The following is a 26,739-nucleotide window of genomic DNA, read 5'->3' as shown; positions in this document are numbered from 1 at the left end:
TGTACTCTCAACACTGCCCCAGATAACAGAAGTATAACCTTCCTACCTTACAGTTCAGTTTCCCCAGTTTATAAAGAAGTTAGCTTTCTTAATTAGTTCTAATATATGCATTGAAGGCTTCTGTGAATCATTCAGGAGAAATCATGTGCACCTTGGAGATGTGTTGTCTCTCACCATTTAAATACTGTATTTAAATTGTATTGAAGTTCAATTGTCATTCAACCATGCACATGTATACAGCTAAACGAAACATTGTTCTTCCGAGGTCAAGGTGTGAAACACAGTACTTATGGTCACACACAGCATTTATAGTTGTTAGGATAGCACATACAGTCACAATTCCCTAAGTGGCATGGCCAAGGTATATTCTGGTCAAGATGGCCAATTTAATTTCTCTCCCATAGTTTTCCCTTCTTTAAATCTTTATCCACTCCACCTTTGTTCCTTTGTGATTGAAAATCAATTAAAAACTTACTGATTTAGGGAATCTGATGTAGAAAAGAGGAAAAAAAAATGCAAATGCCCAGCAAATCAGATTTGGATTGTGACACACATCAAAGTTGCTGGTGAATGCAGCAGGCCAGGCAGCATCTCTAGGAAGAGGTACGGTCGACGTTTCGGGCCGAGACCCTTCATCAGGACTAACTTAAAGAAGAGCTAGTAAGAGATTTGAAAGTGGGAGGGGGAGGGGAGATCCAAAATGATAGAAGAAGACGGGAGGGGGAGGGATGGAGCTAAGAGCTGGACAGGTGATTGCCAAAAGGGATATGAGAGGATCATGGGACAGGAGGCCCAGGGAGAAAGAAAAGGGGGAGCGGGGGAAACCCAGAGGATAGGCAAGGGGTATAGTGAGAAGGATAGAGGGAGAAAAAGAATATATATAAAATAATAAATAACGGATGGGGTACGAGGGGGAGGTGGGGCATTAACGGAAGTTACAGAAGTCAGTTCACTTCCGCCTTGTACCCCATCCGTTATTTATTTATTATATATTTTATATATATTCTTTCTCTCTCTCTCTCTCTCTCTCTCTCACTCACTCACTCACTCACTCACTCACTCACACACTCACACACTCACTCACTCACTCACTCACTCACTCACTCACACACTCACACACTCACACACTCACACACTCACACACACACACTATACTCCTTGCCCATCCTCTGGGTTTTTCCCCCAACCCCCCCCCCCTTTCTCCCTAGGCCTCCCGTCCCCTGATCCTCCCCTATCCCTTTTGCCAATCAACTGTCCAGCTCTTGGCTCCATCCCTCCCCCTTCTGCCTTCTATTATTTTGGATCTCCCCCTCTCAAATCTCTTACTAGCTCCTTAAGTTAGTCCTGACGAAGGGTCTCGGCACGAGGTATCGACTGTACCTCTTCCTCGAGATGCTGCCTGGCCTGCTGCGTTCACCAGCAACTTTGATGTGTGTTGCTTGAAATTCCAGCAACTGCAGAATTCCTGTTGTTTGGATTGTGATTTGGATTTATTTATCACATGCACATCGAAGCATAGAGTAAAATGCATTGTTTATGTTAAGAACCAACAAAACCTAAGGAATTGGCTGGGGGGGGTGTGGGGGCACAAGTGTTGCCAGACATTTCAGTGCCGACATAGCATGCCCACGATGCTCTGCAGAACAACAGAGAACACAACAAACAACAAAACAAATCCCTTTCCTCCTTCCCTCCCTTTGAAGAGAGGAAACCTAGAGTTAATACCAGTGGATAATTTTGCAGCAGAGTCAGCTAGTTTTGAGCCAGAGGAAAAAGTGAATTAGCTGAAGCTGATGAATTTTGTTTCAATTCTTGAAGCTGCAATGTGCCCAGACTAAAGATACTGTTTCTCAAGCTACTGTTGGGCCTCCTTATTCCTCTTTCTGCAGTATTTATTTCATAATGTATTGTAGTTTTTGCTGTATTGTACTGCTGTTGTAAGGCAACACATTCTGCAACATACAAGGCAATGATAATAAACTTGATGGTGAAATATTTCAGGAAGCCACAGACAGATCTGCTTGGCATGGAGAATTAAAGTGCCAGACAATTGGAACTTCCATAGATAAGTATTTACCCATAAATGAGTAAGCCTTTCTTAGTATTTCTTCACTTTCTGCACACAAAGAAATAATGTCTTAAATTTAGTTTTTTTTTGCTTAAAATGCATTCAGTAGTAAAAGATGTTTCATGTGTATCAGAATCTGCAAGTTTAAGTCATTAGTGTTATGTGTTGTACTAAGAATTTACAATCTTAATCTGATGTAAGTACTCAGAAGTGATTTATAGTTATGGTAACTGATAGTTGTGTACCTGCTCATTTGGTAAAAGATGTATGGGTTGTGTAAACCCTGGACTTTCGAATGACCTGATCTGATTAATTTCAGCCTGAATCATAAAACTGAAATTACTGGTCTGAGCCCAGAGATCCATTGCAAGCAAGTAGAAAAACACAGTGTCAAGTTTGTAAATGGTGTCTTCTCACTGTTAAACAGTGATGATCAGGAATCACCAATTGGCTGGAATATTGAGATGAAGTTGAAGTCGTTCCATGGTCTTTAGTCATTATTGTTATTTTCAGAGAGTATGGGAGAAAGCATAACTTAATTTAGGTGTATCACCTGACTTAAATTTGCCATCACTTTTCAAGACTCTAATGAAGAATTGTCATCAGTTTCCTGGTTGTACAGTGACTGTTTAACTGTCTGTTTGTAGCGGTCTTTGCAAAGGACTTGTTTAACCAATATTTCTCTCTGTATTTCCCTATAGTTTGTGTGCACTATCTTAAAAAAATGGATGCTGGCAGTGTTGCAGAATCTACCAAATGTCTTCCTAAAGAAAGTGTCCAAAATAACAGTAGTAATCGGTCAACTGTGGTCATGGATATTTCATTCGATTCTGCAGAGCCTTGTTCAGAAAAGGCTCAAAATTCCACTACTGATGAAGGAAGTTCTCTTAAGCCACCCCCTGTTAATGAGCAAGTCACAGTAAAACTGAATACAGATGGAGGCAATGAGGTGTGGATTAAACCAAAAAACTTCAGCGAAGGAAATGGTGAAAGAAGAGAACTTGGGGCATTTTATAATGACTCTCCTTTAGGGAAAGGACACACTGGTCCTTCGTTATACAGACTGAATGATCCTTGCAGACCAGATGAAGAGGGAAGTGCTATGGATTATATGTTAGAATCAGTGGAAGCTGCATCCAACAAAGGGACAACAGATGTGAAAGAGATTTCTGCGAATGACCGTGCTCTGCTTTCTTCTGAAAACCAACCTGAGCACATGGACACATTATTGAAGGCGGATGGCCCAGAAGCACCCGAAACAGAGAGGCCTATGGACAATGCAGTTGTTAAAGGCAGTGCAGAAATAGAGTCTAATTTGGAAGGGAATGATGAAATGGTTGATGATGGTCAACACCCTCCCTCTGATAAAGAGGGCAGATTACTATTGCCTCAGGGTGAAGATGTGACTGAACTGCCTCGTGTCAAGGCCGAGGAGCCTCGGACCACAGAAGTAATCTGTGAAGCAGCTGATGCACAAGATAATGCTTTGGAAGGGAAACAAAAATCTGGAAAAGAAAGTAACGCTTGTAAGTCTAGATCTAAAAGATCTTCCAGTGCAGGATCTTCGACAATGATTGAAGGTGAGCATCTATTATTTTCTGGAACTGGTTCTCTCAGCTTCCTGTTATAGATCAGTAGGTAAAAATATCATAGAACATAAAACAGTACAGCACATTACAGGACCCTGACCATGATGAAGTGCTGACTTATATAAACATATTCCATGATTAACCTAACCCTTCTCTCCCTTAACCGCCCATTTTTCTTGTATCCATTGTCTATCTAAATCTCTTAAATGTCCCTGTTGTATCAGCCTCTAACACCCACCCTCCAGTTCTGCATTCCAGGAACCCACCATTCTGTGTAGTTAAAAAAGCACTACCTCTGACATCTCTCCAAGCTTTACTTCACTCAATTGAAATGAGTGTTCTTCGGTATTGGCTATTGCCTCCTGAGAAAACAGTCTGACCACACTGTCTATTGGTCTCGTAATTTTATATACTTCTGTCAAGTTGATAAAGGGCTTATTGAGGGTTAGACACAACACCTATCCCCCTTTTCTGTAAAGAGAAAAGCTCTATCTTGCTCAACCTATCCTCATGCGATTGTGCATTTTCCTTCATTGCACTAGCAACTTCTCCTATTCCCAACTCCCCAAATGATACTTCAATGAATCCCTGGTTGCATAGAAGTTGTACCTTGCATGAATTTATCCTGGTAGATGCTGGTTCTTTACTTAAGTACACAAATAGAGGAAAAAATATATTGGAACCACTTGTATGGTCTGAGTTCTGAAGGCAGATAACCCCTCTATATTCTCCAGCTTTTCTATCGGATTCCTGTTCTATTTCCTCATAAAATCTCTTTTAAACAACAGTTGCAAATATTTCCCTGGAGAGTACAAGCTAACCTTCTGTCTCATTTTCAGTTATTTCTAGCCTATACATTCATCTTCTAAAATTTATTCTGTAATTTTGTGGTTTTCATACAAAAAGTTCTCGCCTCTATGGTAAGTCAAAGTAAAAGCAGAAGAGAGGGCACACAAGGAAGCCAAAGCTAGTGGGAAGATGGAGGACTGGGAAGCTTTTAAAAACTTCAAAGGAAACTAAGAAGGTCATTAGGAAGGAAAAGATGAATCATGAAAGGAAGTTGGTGACTAATATCAAAGAAGATACTGAAAGCCTTTTTTTAAAGTATATAAAGGGTAAAAGGCTAATAAGAAATGACGCTTGAGATATTGTAATGAGAGACACAGATGGCAGAGCAACTGAATGTTTTTCCAACAATGTTCTCTCCAAGTCAAAGAATTAGTCGAGGACCATTGAAAGCTGCAGATTTTCTCCCAAGCCTCCTCTGAAAGTACGAACCCCGTTTCTTTCTCCCACTTCTCTTTAATATACAGTGTGTTTACATTTTTAGCATGGGAGAGTGCATTATATAATCGAGAAACTGATTTACTAGGTATTGAACTGCAAGCTGAATTCAGAATCTTGAAAAATTCTAATTCTACTGTTGATAGGTCTGTATATCTACAACTCTGGTTAACATAGTTTCGTACTTGAAGGTACCTAAAAAAAGTCATTATGTTCTAGGCCATGTTTGTCCTGCAGGATTTGGAAACTTTGTAATACTCTTTTATCTATAAATGAGAGGTAGGTTGTAAGACCTTTCTTTATCCATAGCTCAAATCTTTTATCTCCTCTGTTGGGAAGGAATTCGGTATCATATGCACACCATCTAAAGAGTTTTAACATGTTATTAATTCCACATGAATTAACCACCTTCTGCCATACTTTTAATGTAAGATTTATCCAAGCATTTTAAAATTTTTCCAACTGAACCATCAATCCTTTGTCAGCTATTAAGGCCTGAAGAGGAAAACTGTCAACTAATCCAAATTCTATTTCCTTCCATCTAGCCTTATATTCCCTATTACACCAATATAACAGAGGGGTTATCTGTGAGGCATAAAAATAATTTCTCAGGCAAGGAAGAACCATACCTCCTCCTTCCTTCCCTAACTGTAAGGTGTTATATCGAATTCTAGGTTTCTTTCCTTGCCAAATGAAGCAGGAAATCCATTTGTTGCATTCCCTGAATTGATTATCATCCACCTCCACCAGTAAAGTACGGAAAAGATACAATAACCGAGGAAGAATATTCATTTTTATAGTATTTATCTTTGAATTTAAACTTAAAAAGGGGATAAGATTCCATCTATGCATATCTGCTTTTATCTCTGAGATTAATGGCCCATAATTTACCTGTGACAATGTTGAAAGATCCTTCGGCAGGGTTATTCCTAAATATTTTAATGATTTAGCTTCCCACTTAAGATCATATGTATCCTGCAATTTTTTGGATGGTGTATAATTTAGGGACACAACCTGCATTTCCTTTACATTTATTTTATAACCTGATATTTTCCCAAAGTCATCCAACAGTGTAAACAATCCTATAAATGATTTTTCTGGTTCACTCAGACCAAAACATCATCTGCGAATAATGCCACTTTCTGTTCAATCCCTGCCACCTTGGTACCTTTTACGATTTCGCTCTGTCTTATTAGTTGGGCAAGCGGTTCAATATATAGCGCAAAAAGGAGAGGAGAAATTGGGCATCCCTGTCTAGTGCCTCTCTCTAAGATGAAGGAGTCAGAGAGGTCCCCATTTATCTTAACTCGGGCTGTAGGGCTGTCATATAGAGTCTGAATTACTTTAATAAACTTTTCTTGAAAGCCGAATCTTCCTAACACTCTGTATAGGAATGCCCAACTAACCGAATCAAAAGCATTCTCAGCGTCCAATCCTACTACCATTGTCTCTGTCTCGTTCTTATTAACCTGTTCTAATATGTGCAGAGTTCTCCTTATGTTGTCCTGTGTTTGTCTTTGTTGAATAAATCCAGTCTGGTCTAAGTGGATTAGGCCAGGTAAAAGCTTTTCCAATCTGCGCGCTAATATAGATGTAAATAGTTTGTAATCTAAATTAAGAACACTAATTGGCCGATAATTGCCGCATTCTAGTTTATCTTTACCCTCTTTAGGAATAACTGAAATAATCGCTTCTCTCCAGAAAGGTGGAGTTTCTCCTCTCTGCAAGATCCAGTTAAAGGTGTTAAGTAGTAATGGGGCTAACTGTGTCTTCAGGGATTTGTACCACTCTGAGGTAAACCCATCAGAACCCGGGGACTTTCCAGCCTTTAACCTAGAGATGGCCACGTTCAATTCTTTGACAGTTACTGGTTCTAATAAACTTTCATTTTGTAAATCTGTAAGTTCAGGTAGATTTAAAAAATTCAATACACTGTCTATATAGGGCTCATTGGGGGCCCGGGGTTGGGAGTACAGCTCTCGATAATATGTTTCAAAACTCTCTTGAATTTTCCCTATTGTACTCTCCACAAGCTTTGTCTTTGGATTCTTTATGAATTGTATTGTCTGCTTGTTGTTTTCGTAATTTATATGCTAATAATCTAGCTGATTTACCTCCTATCGTCAGTTTCACTTTGCAATTTCCTAATTTCCTGTTTTCGATTTGAATTACTTTTGTTGCTATCTACAACTTGAAGTTGTTTTGATTTTCCTTGAAGGTCTGCTAATTTTTGTGCATTGATTTTTTTCATGTGAGTGGTAATGGAAATAATTTTCCCTCTCAGTACAGCTTTCAATGTATCCCATAAGATCACTGGTGATGTTTCTCCCGTGTCATTAAGGTCTAGATATTCTTTGATTTCTCCCCTTAATCTCTCCATTACTTTCGGGTTATTGAGTATATGTGAGTTTAGCCTCCATAGTGTTTTCCTCATTTTCCTTTCCAGGATTAGAGACATAGAGACTGGGCTATGATCCGACAGATCAATTGTTGCAATATTACAGTTTTTTATCCTGAGTCTATCTGTATTAAAGATAAAGAAATAGTCTATCCTTGAATAGGCTGAATGAGAGAAAGAGTAATATGTATAATCTTTACTAGTAGGGTGTAATTCCCTCCAGACATCTATAATTCCCAACTCCTCCATCAATGAATTCACTTTCCGAGTCAGGGGTTTATTCTGAGTAACTATTCTTGAAGAATCTAATATAGGATTTAATCTAATATTAAAATCCCCTCCACAAATTACTACCCCTTGAGAACTGACCATTACGTCAAAAATGTGTCTATAAAATGACCATTCACAACCTGGAGGAGCATAAACATTCAGCAATGTTATTTCTGTACCTTCTATTCTTCCTGTGATTTTTACGAACCGTCCTTCTTTGTCTCTAGTCTCTGAAATATGTTCATAATTAAGAGTACTTGATATTAAAGTAGCTACCCCTCTTTTGTGACTCAATTTATATGATGAATAAAATACATGCTTAAAGCCCATTCTTTTTAATTTTCCATGTTCAGATTGGCTCATATGTGTTTCCTGGAGGAAAGCTATTTGTGCCCTCTCTTTTTTCAATTTAGACATAATCTTATTTCTTTTAATTGGATTCAAAACCCCATTAACATTATAGGAAATTATTTTTACCAATTCAGTTTGCATTTTTCTCTAGTAGAAAAAAAAACTCTCCTTTTCTAACCAAACAGTAAGCAATCCCTTCTCAACAGTAAACCAAGACATATAACCACACCCTAGACATTTTTGAACGTGCAACATTTGAAAATTTTTCCCGACTTCCCACAGTGAGGCCTGAGCACCGACCCGCCTCAGTTCAGAGGGATAACCTCTATCTTCACCCTGTGTTAGAGGGCCCTCAGCAGTTTGAATAATCATAGGGAATTTTCTCCTATTTATGTCTCGACCATATTGCTATCATTCAAGTTATTCCGTCTAGTTTATTTTCAGTTACCAGTTTTCATTTTACCTTTAAGTCCGATTTACTCTTTTCAGTCATTTCTCTTAATTAATCTGTGTTCTCTGTACATTCGCGTCTGAATATTTGCAGCTTTTCCTTGTAGTTTGACACTCTGGTTCGAGTGGAGCGCCCTCGCCCCACTAACTGCCACGACTTCTGCCGAATCCTCTCCAGTAGCGACTCCAGTTGGGTGATAACTTTAATAGGTAGTCCCCGGTCCGCCAGGTCCAATGTTGCCTCCTCCACCGTAGCATAAGTTTTTGTCCCTTCGTCGTAAAAGACTCTCAGCTGAGCTGGATACAGGGTCTGGAATCTGATGTTGTTTTCCTTCAGGACTCTCCGTGTTTCCGTATATTCCTTCCGTCTGGCAAGAATCCCCAGTGCGTAGTCGTGGTCTAAACTGATTTTACAGTTGTTCCACATGAAACCTTTCTTTTGCCATGCCCTTTAAAGCACCTCTTCCTTCGTTCTGTAACTGAGAAATCTGACCAGAATCGATCTGGGCTGGGTGCCTGCCGGAGGCTGTGGTGCCAACGCGCGGTGAGCTCTTTCTATCTGTAGGTCTTTTGTGGCCGGTATATCAAGGTTCTCTCTAAGTAGCTTCTCCACGAAGGGAATCATCAATCCGGGTTTACCTTCAGTTCCTTCGGGAACTCCGTAAATCCTCACATTTTCCCTTCTCGAGCGGCCTTCTTGATCTATTAGTTTCCACTGGAGCTGGTCTTGCAGCTTCAGCATTTCTGCTATCACCTCCTCTGCGTTTTGTAGCTTCTCTTCAATTCCAACAATCCTCGCTTCGGCTTCATCTATCTGCGAGTTAGTTTTTACTGTTTCTCCTTTAATATCTTCCAGCTGTTTGCTGTTATCTTGTTGGAACTTGCGAATCTCTCCGAGAATCAAGGACAGAGTCACCGATTCCCCCTCATTATCTCCGTCCTGGCTTGCCGTGGGGGAGCTAGGCCCGTCGCCTTGCTGCGTCTCTTTATGTTTATCAGCCTTCGGAGCGGACTTTTTAATCTTGTTCTTAGACATCATCCTTGCCCCTTTTATTAATATAGTTATGCAATATTAAGTATTTGTCTAAATTCGATTATGGGGCAGTTTACCTTGTTTTTTGTCGAGAGACCTTTTCCTTACGCCGCCATTCCCTTGATGACCCGGAAGTCCCCTAGTCTTCTCATTGTAATCTATTTTTCATCACCCATAATTTTTCCTCTCCTGTTTCCATTCACCTACTACACATATATTTTACCCTACACATCCCCTCTCCCCCATAAAGTTCCTGACCTTTCCCCTAAAGGTTCCCATTACCACCAGCTGATCAGATTCTAGTGTTTCTGTTCCTACTTTATTATCTTCCTAGTTGTCTCCTCCCTTCCATCCACCCTCTCCATCTGCCTTTTTCTTTGCTTCCATTTTTCATCCACTTGGCTCTGTCTCCCAACTTAACTCTTCCCCAAGTCGCTCCATCTATCCATCGTCCTTTAAATCTTCTTCAATGCACCAGTCAGCTTCTGGCCTCAGTCTCACCAATCCCCTTTGTGTACCGGCCATTTTCCTTCTCAACTCTTAGTTCTTCTGCAGTGTTGACAGTCTTTTCACCCCCACCTTCACCTCCATACAAATGCTGCTCCATCAACTGGGTGCTCTAGTAGTTCGTCGCTCCTGATTCTGATTTCTTTTCAGTACTGCTCCTGACTTAAATCTGTCCTGTCCTGACTTCTACTGGCTTTACTGGAAAACTGCTGTATTGTCTGTATAAAAGCTACTGATGTTTGTTTGAAAGTTTGATCCTGCATGCTTGCAATAATTATTCTAGCCTAGCCTAACCTTCTTTCTGAAGAATAATATCTAATAGGAATTTTGCATCATTTTCTGATTTACCTTTTTGGAATAGAAAAACCATAATTTAAGAATAGAGTAAGATAATTGGAATTGACCTTTTGCTTGATAAAGAGTTGAATCCAGTTTAATCTGTTTTTCCCTCAAAAGCTGGAAATTAGTCTTCAATTAGGGTTTTTAGTTTGGATATCAGTTCCTGGGCTTTCCATGTGGTGTGTTCCAGATTTGAATATTCCCAGGTGGTGATGGGGAGTTGTGCAAACTCTGGGATTAAAATAATTTTCACTTTCCCTTTATTATTATTTTCATACTGAAATTTTTGGCTGCTGACTCACTGGGGAAGTTTATCCTAACTAGTGTAGTTTTTTCAAAATCAGATGACACTTTTTAGTTCTTGAAATGGTGCCATCTGATTATAGTGCCTCTCCATGTTGGTACTTACAGAATGCATCACAGTTTCAATAATATACATCTAAATAAAAGTTGATATTTTGATAAAGATAAAACTTGCTCTATATTTACTGCATTGCTAAGTTCTGTGTCACCCACAGACTTTGGAATTATATTTGCAACATTGTTGTTGTTCGTCCATCGTTGACGTCGATGAGGACCTCGACACCATTATGATGGTGTTGAGACTAGCACGTGATTTGGATTTAAGTGAGGGAGAGTTGCGCAGCATCAGCCTCACTGTCTCTTCCCAATTCCCATCTGGATCCAGTGGCAAGACAGAGTCTAGATGGCTGGAGATGGGACTAGGCGCAGTGGATGACCAGGACGTCTTCTGTGTCTTGTCCTGCTCTACACGTTCCACGACGCTTGCAGAGACCGCCTTCCTGACCGTTGGACCTTCCTTTGGTCTCGTCCGCTCAATTCGCCGGAGTCTGTCTTCACATGCTGGGATAGACAACTCCCTATCTCACCGAGGGGTTGAGACCCGTCGACTACCCTCACCTGGTTTAGCCGGCTTGTTGAAGACGTTGCCCGGGGTGTGGCCACTGTCACATGCAAACAGCTACGGGGAGCCATAGGTGAGAGCTGAGTGCCAGGTGGGGACCAAAGGTGGACTAACCGCCCTAAAAAGGACGCAACATGTTCCCCCACCAGAGGTGCTACCCCTCCCTGACACCCCATACACCCCATTTGCAATAACTACATCAAAGAACAAAATAACTAGTTTTTTATGCTTTCTGGAGGCACTAACTGTGTGTATCTCTCTCTATCATAAGGTTTTTGTTCATCAGAACAAAACTTATTTTCTGACATAATTGAAAATATCAGATGGCATTTGTCTTTTGAAGTCTACATTCAGGTTTTCAACAGGTAATTCATCAAAGAACTTAAAAATGTATGAGTCAAGTGCAATTTAATTTGCCTTTTATTTTTCTTTTATTAGTGTAGACTTAATCATCCTCCCAGAACTAGCAGGCTAGTTACCAATTTTACACCTTTGCACTCTTTATGAATGGGTTATAGTATTGGCAATCCCCCCTGTTCTTTGGTACCATGTTCATATCCAAGAAGTAGTGAAAGATTTGAGTTGCATCATCCTTTATCAATTTGCCCTAATAATTACTTCTGCAACATTATCTGCCCTCTTCATGAGGAAAAGATGCGAAGGTCTCGTTGGGAACTCCAGTCACATACTCTGTACAAGAAAATTTTTTTTTGTCTGTAATTGCCATGCTGTTTTTAAACTGTACTGTTCCTATTTGTAATTTTTTGGGTTCCCTTTTATGATGCTTTCTATTTTTTTTCCCTTGGCACTTTGTGTTGTCTTTATTTAAAATTCTCCTCTAACCGAGTGCGTTCTTGGTTCTCAGCTTATATTCTAAACTTGACATTTGTCAAATACCATAAATAACTTTATCTGTCAGGGATATTTGCTTTTGAATGTTCTGCCTTTACGTTTCATGGGAATGTTTCTCTTTTTGCTCAACTACAGCTTCCTTGGGAAATCTCCCCCGCCCCCCCCCCCCCCCATTAAGATGGCTAAATCCCTTCATAAGTCATTCAAATGGACTCCCGACTGGGTCTATTCACTGATTTTTTTTATATATAGCTTCCATAACTAGGTGAAACGTGATAGGCTTATGATCATGTTTACACGTAACATCAATATGTGTAAGTCATGTATCACACTTCATTCCTTTAATATATAATTAAGCCTGGTTCTCTTATTGAAAAGCCAATGTGAAAATAGTGCTGCAGGATAACATAATGTCTGTGCTGACATGGATTTGTTTTTTAGTAACCGCTGAATTCCATGGAATCCAGTGGATGATAATTTGGTTGTATTTAAAAAGCCTCCAATATACAAAGAAAGATCGAGGGGATTCTTTGCCCTTCAAAATAAAACCTGTGTTCGTCACCTTCCCAATTCCTCTCATCCTAATTTTGATTCTCTTTTACGATCTCTTTTAGTTACGAGCTTTCTTATCCCCTGTTGGAAGTACCTGCTAAGTTACAGCACTGTTTGGTGAATTTAGTGAGAATTGATCAGTCCGCTAAGAATGACAGCTGCTTGGGTGCTTGTATTTTAAAAAAATCTGATCAGTGTTCTTTCTAATTTACTAAAGGTTGGAATGCTTTCTCTGTCATTCAAGAGTGAAGTCAGTGATTAAACAGTGGATATTTTAGCATGATTTAATACAGTAATTGCTTAAGATTATGGCAACAAAAAGAGCAGCTAACTTGCTGCTTTTAAACAAAATGAAACCTGTTAGTTTTATCCACACTCACCCCGTCTAATAAGCTACAGCAAATTTTTGCCATTGTTTGTCCTCCAGAAGCCCTTCTAAGGCTTATCAGGAGGCTGCAGCATTATTCTTTGAAAGTTTTTGGTTTTGGGAAGCGGATTAAACCTCATCTTTCCCATATTGGTGGCTCCTGAAGTACACTAACCCTCTTGTTAGCAGCTTGCTGACTTAAAATGGCAGCCGTTCTGGCACCATTTGACACAAATGTGTAAACTAATATTCTAATACAATGCTGAAAAAAGGAAAAGTAAAATTATTCTAAAAGGCTTGGTCAGTTGTTTGCTCAAATGAATGTAAATGTCTATTTATATATATATGCATTTATGCAATTAAGAGTGAACACCTGCAGAACAGGAAAGATACAAGTATGAATAGAAGATTGGCTGACTGGTAGTGTGGGAATGAAAGGCTGCCGGAGAATAGTGCTGTTCCGCAAGGGTCAGTTTTGGGATCCCCTTCTCTAAACGTTGTATATCATTGATTTGGATAATGAAATTGGCCTTGTGACCGAGTTTGCTGATGATACAAAGATAGGTTGAGGGTCAAGTGGTGTAAAGGAAGCAGGGAGTTTGCTGAAGGACTTAGATTAGGAGAATGGGCAAAGGAGTGGCAGATGGAATACAGTACGGTCATTCACCTTAGTAGAAGGAATAAAGGCATAGACTATTTTGTAAATGGTGCAAAGGGACTTGGGACTCATGCAGTATTCCCTAAAGATTAACTTTCAAGCTGAGTCAGTGGTAAGGAAGGCAGATGCAATGTTGGCATTCATTTGAGAGGGCTAGAACATAAAAGCAAAGATGTAATGTTCAGGCTGAATAAGACATTGGTCAGACTGCCCTTGGAGTATTGTGAGCAGTTTTGGGCCCCTTATCTAAGAAAGGGTGTGCTGGCATTGGTGAGGGTCCAGAGAAGGTTCAGGAGAACGATTCCAGGAATGGAAAGGTTAATGTGCGAGGAGTATTTGATGGCACTGGGCCTGTACTTGCTCGTGTTCAGGGAAGAATGGGGAGGGGTGAGATCTCATTGACTATTCATTGAAATCTATTGAATAGTCAAATTCCTAGACGGGGGTGAGGGACATGGTGAGGATGTTTCCTGTAGTGGATGAGTCTAGGAATAGACGGCATAGTCTCTGAATATAAGGATGTTCCCTTTAGAATAGAAATGAGGAAGAATTTCTTTAGCCAAGAGGTGGTACATCTGTGGAGTTCTTTTCCGCAAATGGCTGGGGAGGCCGAGCCATTGGGTATGTTGAAAACGGAGGTTGAAAGTTTCTTGATTAGTAAGGGCATCAAAGGTTAAAGGGAGAAAGCAGGAGATTGGGGTTGAGAGGGAAAATAAATCAGCCATGATGGAATGGCAAAGCAGACCTGATGGGCTGAATGGTGTAATAATTCTGCTTCTATGTCTTATGGTCTTAAGTCACGTCTACACTTTTAATCAATGAATGCAGAAAGGGGTTCTGATCGTTTAGTGATAATGGTGACTGACTGTGGTGAACAACGAATGGAATGGCACATGAGGGTAGCAGTTGCACCTTCAAACTGACGTGCTTTTATTTTCTGTTTCGGTTCAAACTGTCATGCATCATTGATAATTCCAGTTGATAGAGTTGTAAGGTGACTTGTGTTGAAAGCCAGCAGCTCTCACTTCACACCAGCTGTTGTTGTCTTGTGAGGAAAGTGCCGTTAGAAGGCAATCAAGGTCAAATCAACTTTGGCAAGGGGTTACAGGAAAACCTCATACAGGGTTGAAATTTGCATTTGGCTGTTTGCTAGTACTCCATTTTTAGCCAACTCACCATCACCCCCACCTGTACTTTCCAACCCTCAACTCAAAATGGGCTTCTAGAATTTTACCATCAAACTGTTTGAAATCTGATGAAAAGTAAAATGCCATCTGAATTGTTTCAAGGATCTTTAGCATTGAGTGCTAATAAATATTTATTGCACCACAATTGTTACTCTTTTCCTCTGTCTCAAAGTGGTTGCCCCAATTAGCCGAAGTTTAGTGGAAATAGTTTAAAAGGTATTTTAAAGAAAGTCAAACTGAGTAACAAATTATGTATTTAAATGAAATACAGAACAAATTAGAACACTATCAATAGTGCTACAGTATAAAACTCTATTTGTTCCTAATACTTATGGAGGAATTCATGCAGTGCACGCAATGGAAAAAAATCAGTGTCGATACCTAGTGCCTTCATACAAAGCTGTCGGCGATTGCATCCTCCAAATCTTCATTTTCATTGTAACATTCATGATGGTTGTCGATAGATAGTTTCAAATTCTTCATAGTTCCTAACTTGAAGTAGTGAAATTGTTTAACTTTCACTTTTGGTCGTTTCTGGCATCTTCAAGCCCAAATGCTTGAAGCCGCAGTAAGCAAAATAGTTGTGAGCTGTTTTATTGTTCATTTCTTGCCAACTATTTTTGAACACACAAACCAGTGCGTGCAACTGACAATAGTCAGAACCTGTTCGGCAAGTCTCCTCCAATTAAGTGGCATAGTGTCCCAAATAAATCAAAAGGATCCCAGCAATTTTCTGTATTTGATTTTGTTCCTTAAGCATTGTCCCAACTAAGCTGCTGTCGCAATTAACTGGAATCTGCTGTATCCATAGAGAGTTTAGAGTTTGGTTGCAGCTAAGTAAACAGAAACGGAAAATATCAATTCTTAGGATGTCTGGTTGTTAATATGAAATGATGCTTCTAAGTTTAGTGAGCTAAGGGAACATAAATAGAACAACATTTGACTCCTTGTGTCTTGTGAAATTATTGAGATCATATCTGATCTTGTTACTTTTGTGTGTTTATCTGATATCCCTTGTATATAAGGATCTATTGTCTGTCGAATTAAGTCACTTAAATTATGATTTGATTCTCAACAATTGTTGGATTGCTGAGGACATCTGTTTTTACAACTCTATGGTTCAATGGTCAGTATAATATTTAAATAAATTATTGACAGTATTTAAAATTCACAGCTGCCATGGTAGGATTTGAGTTTTGGGTTTTGTCCAGGCCTTAATTTAATTGTTGCACCACTGTTATTCCCTGGGACACCCAACCACAGGGGGTAGGTGATGCATCAGTGTAATTTTTGGGAACAGCATGAGATTATACCAGTTGCAGAAGCTCGGATGTTAAAAATAAATTGTGTTTCTATCCTCTGTGTCCTATTTGACATGTATCCTACATGTAGCGGCCTTATAGATTTGTTATACGTGCATAATGCGCCCTCAACTCGAACGTATGGTTGTTCATGAGTCAAGGGTATGCATTTGATCCTTCATTAGCAATTGACAGTTCTGAAGCGATGAAACTTTAGTTTTATTCTTTGGAGTAAATGGAGACTATCTGGCTGAGATCAAAAAGATGTTTGAGCACATGTACTGGAGGATTATAGGGATTGTGCAGATAAGCATTCAATGACACATGACAGTGATATTAAACCTGATTCTGAAAGTGTATTTGACGGACAGAATTGGCCATTGTATTGATGCTGCTGGCTTTTGGATCCAAATGGTCTACTCCTGTTTCTTATTTTTACCTTGTGTTATTACTGTATTAAGGAAAAATGTGTGACATGATTACAGTTCCTGTTTGCACCTTTTTGATTCCTTTTATTAACTGTACATGTGGTGAGCTACTTAATTCAGTACTTAACTGAATGCCATTCTAGTTAGGTGTGAACTTTGTTGCATCAAAGGCAATGCAATAATTGCAAACAAATTGTCTTCTGCAGATAGTTACAATTTCATCATTATCCTTTTGCAAGAAGTTTGTGAACACTTTGCAGTTACCTGAATTTCTGCATTATTTACTCATAAAGTGTGGTCTGATCTTTTAAGTCACAATAATAGACAAACACAATCTGCTTAAACTAGTAACACCTACACCTTTCATGTCTTTATTGAACACATTGTTTAATCATTCACAGTCCAGGCTGGAAAAAAGTAAGTGAATCCTTGTATTTATTAACATAGTCTGACCAGAAACTAGATTTCCTGTAGCTCAATTGGGTTAAGGTCTGGACTATGACTTGGCAATTCCAAAACATGAATTTTCTTCTTTTTAAACCATTCTATTGTTGATTTGCACTTGTTTTTCGGATCACTGTCTTATTGCATCATCCAACTTCTATTAAGCTTCAGGTGATAGACTGCTACCCTGACGTCCTCTTGTAAAATTTCTTGATACAATTTTGAATTCATTGTTCCCTCAATGATTGAAAGCTGTTGGGGCCCTGAGTGTGCAAAACACCCACAAACCATGATGTTTCTTCCACCAGGCTTCACAGATGACATGAGGTTTTGGTGTCGGTGTGCAGTGCCGTTTTTCCTCCAAACATAGTGGTGTGCAATTCTGCCAAAAAAGTTCAACTTTTGTCTCATCTGTCCAAACAATACTGTCCCAGAAGCGTTGTGGAACATCCAGGTGGTCTTTTGCAAACTTGAGACGTGCAGCAAAGAGGTTTTTTTGAGAGCAGTGCTTTCCTCTGTGGTGTCGTTCCATGAACACCATTGTTCAGTGTTTTCCTGATAGTGGACACATGAACAGAGACTTTAGCAAGTCGTAGAGATTTCTGCAGGTCCTGTGCTGTTACCCATGGGTTCTTTTACACCTCTTTCAGCAACGCACATTGTGTTCTTGGTGTGATCTTTGCAGGATGCCCACTCCTAGGGAGAGTAGCAACAGTGCTGAATTTCCTCCATTTGTAGACAATTCCCCTTACTGTGGACTGATGAACACTCAGATCTTTAGAAGTGCTTGTACCCTTTTTCCAGCTTCGTAGATCTCCACAGTTCTCCTTAGGTCCTCTGAAAGTTGTTTTGATTAGGGCGTAGTGCACATAAATAGAGCTTGCTCTTCTCAAGAAAGATCTGTCAGTAACCTGACTTTGTGTTTTTTATTTTTTTTATATATATATAAAAAAATATATAGCAGAGCACCTCTACAACCCACACCTCCAATCTCATCTCATTGATTGGAACACCCGTCCCAAATAGCTTTTGTAGAAGGCATTACCCCGGAGGTTCACATTCTTTTTTGAACTTGGGCTGTGATTGTTTAAATGATGTACTTAGTATCGATGAGAAGATGTACAATTGTATGTGTGTTATTAGTTTTGGCAGATTGTGTTTGTCTTTTATTATGACTTAAATGAAGATCAGACCACAATTTATGAGTAATTAATACAGAAAACCAGGTAATTGCAAAAGGTTCACAAACTTTTACAACTGTATCAGGACCATCTTTCCATTTCAGCATTCTACTGTCAACATTGAACCCTTACCTTTGTATTGCTTACACCCAGACTGTTTTAGAGGTATTAAGTCTGTTGATTTTTATCTTGCCTTGGGGATCAAAATGCTTTGGTTAGGCAATAGTAAGTGTTAATTTCACAAATTTATTGCACATGCCCTCTGTTGTGGACATGTCTCACAGTAAATGGATGAGACAGAAATGTTAGTTCTGTCTTCATTCTCTTGAAGGAATTAGCCTATTGTATCAGTAGGGTTGGCTCAAGAAATCAACCGCGGCTGCAGTTGATTCGGATAATGGTTTATTGAGATGATTGATGAATGTCATGAGGAATTAACATTTTACTTGACACTGGTACCTAATTCTGCTGCTATGTCTTATGGTCTAAATTAATAAAATACCTGAAGGAAAACTATTGAATGTAGGCAGAGGAATAGGAATAATGGTATAGCTCTGTCAAAGACACACGGCAAGTACAGTGAAACAACTACCTTCTTGTGCTGTTCGGTGATTCTGCATCTGATTTCACTGTGCTAGTTTCTGTAGTGTGTAGGAATCCATGCAAAAGTGAAGCAATAACTTACAAAAAAGAAACAAATCTATAAAGTTAGGCAGCATTAGCACCATACAAAGTCTGATGGTGCAAAATTTCAGTTGTGAACAAAAGAGAATGCCGGTCTTTTTCGTAACAGTACAAGTACACCAAAAAAAAAGAGCCACATTCACAATTTCTTTGAAAGCTAGCAGATAAACCTGATATTATGCCAAAATCACAAAAACATAGTGTCAGTAAGCATGTGGTTTTGGTATAATGAAAGATATGGATTTATGTATTAAAAGAGTATGTAGGGTGGAAGATGAATTTCCACTGCAAATAGGAAGTTCATCGTATGTTTACATTTATAGGGTTTGAGGCTGGTGGGGGATGGGGAGCATTTAATAGTCCGTATTTTTTGGCTTCAGTGCCCCCTCACTGGGGACATGGGTGCTGTGGTAACATTACTTTTCAAACCTATGACCACCATCAGCTAGATGATTAACAGCAGCAAAAGTTGGGGATGCCTTTACCCTCAAGGTCCTTGTCAATCAACTCATCTCAGCCTCATTGTAACTGTGTTTAAAATCCTTTTACTCATAGTGTAATATTTCTGAGAAAGTTCAAAAAGTAGCTTATTACCATATTTGTCGAGGCAATCTATGAATGGATATTAAAATAGCAAGAAGAAATCCATTGGACTATTTTCCATCCTATATCTGTTAAGGGATACATTTGTTTTATTCATGCAGTTTAGTAGGCAACAATAGGAAACAATAAAGCAGTGCGTGGGCATTTTTGAGACACCTAGGAAGAAAGTAGGAGGCATTGAATGAGATATCCAGCACTGCTATTCACTGTGCTGATGGAATTTTACAGGACATTACTGTTAAATCCAGTACAAAGGGTCAGCTCTTATTGGCTTTGTGCATCTGTCCATGAAAGCATTGGCAGGATCAGCATTGCCATGTCCTTTTGGACAGAAAGTCCTAGCTTCACACCATAATTTGAATTACAGGTCCACAATCCCTTATCCGAAATCCTTGGGCCCAGTTGCATTTCGGAATTCAGAATTTTTTGGATTTCAGAATCCCTCCTTATTGGTTCCAGGACCCCCCCCCGCGGATACAAAAAAACACGTATGCTCAAGTCCCTTATTTAACCTGTCTTAGTGTGGTGCACTTCTGGACCCGGCGGAGCTCCGGACCTGCGCACATCCTCCCGTATACTTTAAATCATCTCTAGATTACTCACAATACCTAATACAATGTAAATGCTATGTAAATAGTTGTTATACTGTATTGTTTAGGGAATAATATCAAACATTTTTTATTTCCAACAGAAACATTCAATAAAACATAAAAATACACAGCTTCAAACGAACCGAATCAAACACATGGTAAATGACTTACTGGAATAAAGTGGAACGTCACTGTCACTATAAAACTTCAGTAACTTGTCTTTCTGTTTCTTTAAATCATATATGGTGATAGTTCCGACACCATATCCTTCAGTAAGATGCTGCACAGACATATCACGATCACGCTTCTGCAATAACTCCACTTTCTGCATTATTGATGATGATAGATGCTTCTTTCTCTTTTTCTCATTATTACCCATAGGGGTATCTGCGGCTCTTTTTGACATTTTCACAGTGAAATTAAACACAATGTCAACAGTGAACACAAAATATCAGCGAACGGCAAATGCACATGTAACCAGTACGAGCGCTGAGCCACAACTGACGTCTGGCAGCCTCTGCTAGTGCTGCCATGTCACACCTGAGTGACGTCAGCTGTTGGCGAGGAAAAACTTTGGTTTTCGGAGCTTTTTGGATTTCAGAATTTTGGAGAAAGGATTATGGACCTTACCATCCTGCTAAATGGGCATAATTCTGCAAAGACTAGCAGCATGAGACTGGCTGTCCAGGAGCTGCTGTAGATTATTAGCAACAGCTGAATTGTGTCGCAGCACAATATGTACATTTAAAGCACCTAGTACATCCGTCACTTTATTACTGACAGCATGTCAAAGAATCACATGTGGTTCAGTGAGGAATGTAAAAGAGTATTCCAGGAATAGCATCAAGAGTTACCTAACAATAAGATGCCAACAATAGTGGAGTCAACATCTGGAAAAAAAAAACACATCAGAGCTTGAATCATTTACAGCTGTCTTTGTAATGAAAAGGTCAAATAGTGATTCATTTTCTGAGTCTTGGCATCACTGAAGGCTTCTTCACCCAATTTGGTTTGCTTCATAATATTAAGGAATAGTTGAATGAATTAAAAACAGCAAGTCTTCTGTGCCAGTACTTACTAGCACTCCATGCCAACATTTTTAGATAATGCTACAATAGAATTATTTACCTGGTGTGTAGGAAATTATCCTGATATGTCACAAATATAAAAAGCTGGAGAAATTCAGTTTGGTCAGCTGTCACTCCATGAGCCTACTCAGCAAGGTGACAATTTTTTTTGGGCACCGTGTCATCAAGTGTAACTGATTTATCAGCTTGGGTTTTGTCAGGGCCACTTGGTTCCACATTTCACTAACCTGGGTCTGAGCTTAGAAATGGAAGCCGAATTCCGGAAGTGTTTTGCTAACTGGAAATGGTGGGGCACCTAGTCACCAGTGTCCAGAAACTTAATAGGATGAGGCATATGAGGGGAAAAGGAAGTTGGGGCTTCCCAAGAAGTTTGATTTCTCATGATCTCCCACTACCTAATAAGACATAAGCTAGGAATATGTTGGGAAAGTTTTCCTTTTACCAACGTACCAATGCCCATAGCCGTGTACTTTTAGATAAGTAATAAAAATGTACTCGATAGAAGAGGTGGTTCAACTCTGACAGTATCTGAATACTTATCCTTCTTCCTAGACATTTGGTATCCTTTAAAAGGGAGTGAAGGGTGCTGGAAACCACCCTTTAGAGACTAGAGTTCATCTTGAGCAGGAAAGGAGATCTTTCAAATTTAAAACAGCAGTTGACTTAACTTATCTTGAAACTAACAAGCAAATTGCACAAAATGCGAGAGCTCAGTGAAGGCTAAAGAATAAGAAAATGGGAATGCAGTGATTCAAGAAGGAGCAAAATGTTGGAGGAACTCAGTAGGCTATGCAGCATACGGAAAGGAGTGAACATTCGATGCTTTGGGCCAAGACCTATCTTCAGGACCAGAAAGGAAGGGAAGAGGGGGTGGCAGGGGTGTTAGTGGGGGGAAAGGGGAGGAAGAAGTACATGGTGATAGGTGAAACTGGGAGAGAGGGAGGAGGTGAAGTAAAGAGCTGGGAAGCTGATTGGTGAAAGAGATAAAGAGCTGGAAGAGTGGGGGGATCTGATGGGAGAGGATAAAAGACCATGGATGATGGGGTGGGGGGGAGAGTACCAGAGGGAGGTGAGAAAGGATAACAGGAATGGGGAGTGTGAAAGCGAGTGGGTGGTGGCAATTACCAGGAGGTCGAGAAATCGATGTTCATGCCTTCAGGTTGGAGGCTACCAGTATACGGACAGTCGAAGCCTACATTGGTATTGCTCCCCAACTCTTCCTGTGCTGCACCAATGACTGCATTGGTGCTGATTCCTGCATCCATGCTGAGCTCATCGACTTCATCAACTTTGCTTCTAACTTCCATGCTGCCTGTTTCTCGATTGATCTCTCTGTGTGCCTCTGTCTTCATTTCTGGAGACAGTCCATCTACTGATATCTCGTTTATTACAGCTACCTGGATTATACCTCTTCCCACCCTGTCACTTGTAAAAATGCCACCCTCTTTTCTCAGTTCTTCCGTCTCTGCTCTTGGGGTAAGGCTTTTCATTCCAGAACAAATGAGATGTCTTCTTTCTTCAAAGAAAGTCCTGATGATGGATCTCAGCCCAAAATGTTGACTCTATTCACTACCATGGATGCTTCCTGACCTGCTTGAGTTCTTCCAGCATTTTCTGGGTGTTGCTCTTGATTTCCAGCATGTGCAGAATTTCTTGAGTTTGTGAGGGGGGAGATAGTTTGTTGGAAGGCTGAATGTCGCCCCCTGTTGATTTCTCGTGACCCTACATTCTGAACCATAAATGCAGTCGACTTTCACTAATCCGACTACCTGTAATCTGGTTCCTTGGATACTCCGGCATTGATTTCAAATTTTTTGCGCAGCTGTAATTTCAAATTTCCTGGGCCAACTGTACCAACCTGCTGTGCATTGTTTCGGTTGTGCTAGATCTGTTCACGTGTTGGCGCGTTTTGTAAGCACAGATAGGCGATTCCTGCTTGTTTTCCTGCATTAATATCATTTGCGTGAGGCGTGGCTGCCCGGCACCCACCAGCGGCAGGGGAGCTAGCGCGCACTGGGTCAGTCCGCCTTCTCACCCGCTTGCCGACAGCCGCACACTGCCCTCCGGCGTCACCTGGCCGGCACTCTGTTCTCTTCTGCCTACGACCTCAGATCAGACGTGGCGACCCACTGAATTTAAGCATATTACTAAGTGGAGGAAAAAAAATTAACGAGGATTCCCTCAGTAACTGCGAGTGAAGAGGGAAGAGCCTAGCACAGAATCCCCGGCTGCCTGGCGGTCACGTGAAATGTGACGTATAGAAGACCTCCTTTCTTCGACTTCTGCTGGCCCAGATGTGCTGCCACTAACATCAACAGGTTTTGAAGAAACTCTTGTGCCAGTTTCAGCACCAGTTCCTGATACTTCACTCATTTTTCAAGATGAAGATGTTGATGATCCTGACAACCCCACACTTGTGGACATGTAACTTTGCCAGAAGGTATATTAAACATCTCACTTTAGAAATGGAAGTGCTCAACTGTTCTGTCTGAGTTAATTCCTGTACATTTACCTGTACCCTTTATTTTATCTGTGCCTGTACAGTATATTGATTAAAATTTCACTTGCTACTCATTTAATATTTCTGTTCCATTATTATCTAACTTGTACTGATTTGCATGATATTTTAAAGGTATGATGAAATGGTTAGCTATTGTTTAATGTGATCCTTCTGTAATTCGGCTTTTTCACTAATCTGGCACTCTTCAGGTCCTAGTGGTGCTGGATTTTAGAAGATGGACCTGTATATACTCTTCAAGGCATTAATTTTAATATAAAATTAAACAGTTAATAAGAACTCTTGTTGAAAGCTAAAATTGAAACAATTCATTACTTGTTATCTATTTTGTGCAATATATTTTGGCCTCCCAGTTCCTGAAATTTTAATTTTTTTTCATGACATGAAAGTTTAGGCTGACTTCTATTTGTTTTAGTTGGCAGTTTTGCCATATCCAATGGTATTGAATTAAATGCCTTTTGATTCTGTACCACGTTGAACTATTAGAAGCTTGTTTTATGTTCTAAGATAAATGCCTAATTACTTTTTTTTACTTTATTAGTTAAAGTGGGAAAATCATCTTCATGTGAAACTGATACTGCAAGTGAAGATGTTGCGAAAGCTGAAAAGGATATGGTATTTATTTTCTGTACTAATTCTTACTGTGAAGTTAAAGCAATTCCTATTGATTACCACCATGAGTAATGATAGTTCAGAAGACACTGTGGTGTATTTTTCAGGAAAGTAAGGAAAAAGTCCAAAAGCCCTTGAAAACGGAAAATTGTTCATCCTCTAGGAAAACAAGTGGTAAGAGAAGCTGCTTATCATATTTTGGTGCATGTGTAAAGAATACCAGCCATATTTTATAAAGAGAAGTGTTTTTTGGGTCTATCAAGCTGAAACAATGACACAGTCGAGGAACAATTTAAAGAGGTGAGCAGGGCAATAATGAGGGCTTAAAGTAAATTTCAGAAGTTTGTCAAAAGGATTGATAGAATCGTGAACTTGACATGGAGGAAAGCAACTTGTGTGAGTTTGCAGAATGGTTTTTATATGGTGTTCAAAGAGCTTATCCTCAAGTTGATGATTGAGCTAAGAGCTTTAAACAAAAATGAAAAAAAGTGGAGTTGGCTTGGAATTGGTGGGATGTGTTGAGGCCCTCCATTGGTCAGGGTTGTCCATGAGTATTGTGTTCTAGCTGTCTTTGTGAGGCACAGCCAGGGCATTACAATACGAAGAGCAAGCTGTGGCCCATGCAGCAGGCTCCTCCTCTCCTTGCAGCTGAGGAATTCGTAGGAACGGCAGTAACTGATACAGTTTGGCACCAGTGGTAGTGCGGAAGTTGCCAGTCAGCGAAGATCTCAACGTAGGATTGCTTTAAGGACCTCAGCTCTGGATTTTCCCTTGGGGTTTACTCCTGAAGCCTCCCTCGTGAGTGGGTATAGCCGCAAGGCAAAAGGGGTTTGAGATCAGAATTTCCCTTCTCCTAGATGAGCTGCCAACCACGGCTGATGAGCCCCTTCTGCCCTGTGACTGGGTTTAAGATGCCAGTAAGAAAACGTGCCTTTGCCCACTTTTTTTTTTATCAGTAGAAATTGTTTTCCTGTCGTAGTACCTAAGCCACAAATAAAGGCCAGGAGCTGAACTTGGTTTTCAGAGGCTATTTGAGATGCATGCCATCGGGAGCACTTAATAAGTGATGTGAGCTTATCCCCACTACCTCCCCTAAGGAACCCGAGATGTGTAGATTAGTTAAATTATATGATACAAAAGCGGCCTGTGGCTAGAACATTAAATAATTTGATTCTTGAAAACATTGAACCAGAATTGATAGTGAAATAGAAGATTGAAGTGCAGATACTGATTCAGTGACTCTTTTGTCAATAATCCAAGTGAGTGTGAAGTTCTGCTGTGGCCCAACAGGCTGATGTATAATTAGCATGAATACAATTGCAAAGAGTTGAGTTGGTGCTTAAATTCAGATATTTTAAATGCATAATATTGGATGGAAAGTTTTCTTGCAGTTCTTGAAGATAATTAGTGGATAAGAAACCAAAACTAGATGCAGGGTTATACAACTGTTAATGATGGGAGCAATATCTTTTGTCTTTTGGTTCAGAGTAGAAACTGGTAATTTGTAAGTTCGAGCCCAAATTTCTGTTCTGCTAAATTAGCCTAAAGTACCTGGATATTACTCCCTCCACTATTGATGCTGCCCTCACCCACATCTCCTCCATTTTCCGAGCGTCCATGCTCATTGCCAGATGTACTCACCATCTGTGCCTTAAATGTGATAGAGTTCCTCTTATCCTTACTTGCCACCCCATCAGCCTCCACCATCTCCAAAGGGATCCTACCACTGAAGCGGCCTAGGTGCTACATCTGCACATCCACCTCCTCCTTCACCTCCGTTCAGGGCCCCAAGCAGTCTTTCACCTGCGAGTCTGCTGGGGTCGTCTATTGGATCTGGTGCTCTTGAAGTGGTCGTCTCTACCTTGGTGAGATCCATCATAAATTGGGGGACTGCTTTGTTGAGCACCTCTGCTCCACCTGCCATAAATGGAACTTTACGGTGGCCAAACATTTTAATTCTGATTCCCATTCCAACATGTCTTTCCGTGGCCTCTTTTTGTGCTAAGATGAGGCCATCCTCAGGGTAGAGGAAAACACCTTACATTCCGTCTGGGTAGCCTCCAACCCGATGGCATGAAGCTGGATTTCTTAGGTAAAAAAATCTATTCCCCTGCCTGTTACTTCCTCTTGGGTCCCCTCCTTTCTTTTCTCCAATGGTCCACACACATCTCCTACTGAAGCCCTTCCTCTTTAACACTTGACATTTGCCACCCACCTGGTTTCACCTATCACCTTCCAGCTAGCCTCCTTCCCCTCCCTCCCCCTTTTTATTCTGGCATCTCTCCCCTTTCTCAGTCCTGAAGAAGGGTCTCTGGGCAAAATGTCGATTGTTTATTCATTTCCATAGGTGCTGCCTGTCTTGCTGAGTTCATCCAGCAGTTTGTGTGTGTTGCTTTGGATTTCCAGCATCTGCAGACTTTCTCGTGTTTACGATGAGCAATGCTGTTGTGCAGATTCTTT

At 40.2% G+C, this 26,739-nt stretch overlaps 1 protein-coding gene across 1 annotated transcript in view; it reads left to right on the top strand.

Annotated features, from left to right (window-relative positions):
- LOC140204280 (zinc finger MYM-type protein 3-like) overlaps window positions 1-26,739 on the top strand; it is a 108,039-nt gene that overhangs the window by 29,231 nt on the left and 52,069 nt on the right. Inside the window, exons 2-4 of the mRNA XM_072270864.1 lie at window positions 2,770-3,648; window positions 24,209-24,282; window positions 24,387-24,453. Of these exons, the coding sequence (XP_072126965.1) occupies window positions 2,793-3,648; window positions 24,209-24,282; window positions 24,387-24,453 (997 nt within the window). The 5' untranslated portion in view covers window positions 2,770-2,792. The remainder of the gene's footprint in view (window positions 1-2,769; window positions 3,649-24,208; window positions 24,283-24,386; window positions 24,454-26,739) is intronic.

Source organism: Mobula birostris, chromosome 10, assembly GCF_030028105.1.
Source record: "Mobula birostris isolate sMobBir1 chromosome 10, sMobBir1.hap1, whole genome shotgun sequence".
Lineage (NCBI taxonomy): Eukaryota > Metazoa > Chordata > Chondrichthyes > Myliobatiformes > Myliobatidae > Mobula > Mobula birostris.
Note: the sequence above shows the minus strand (reverse complement) of the source record. Positions and strands in the feature narration are given on the sequence as shown.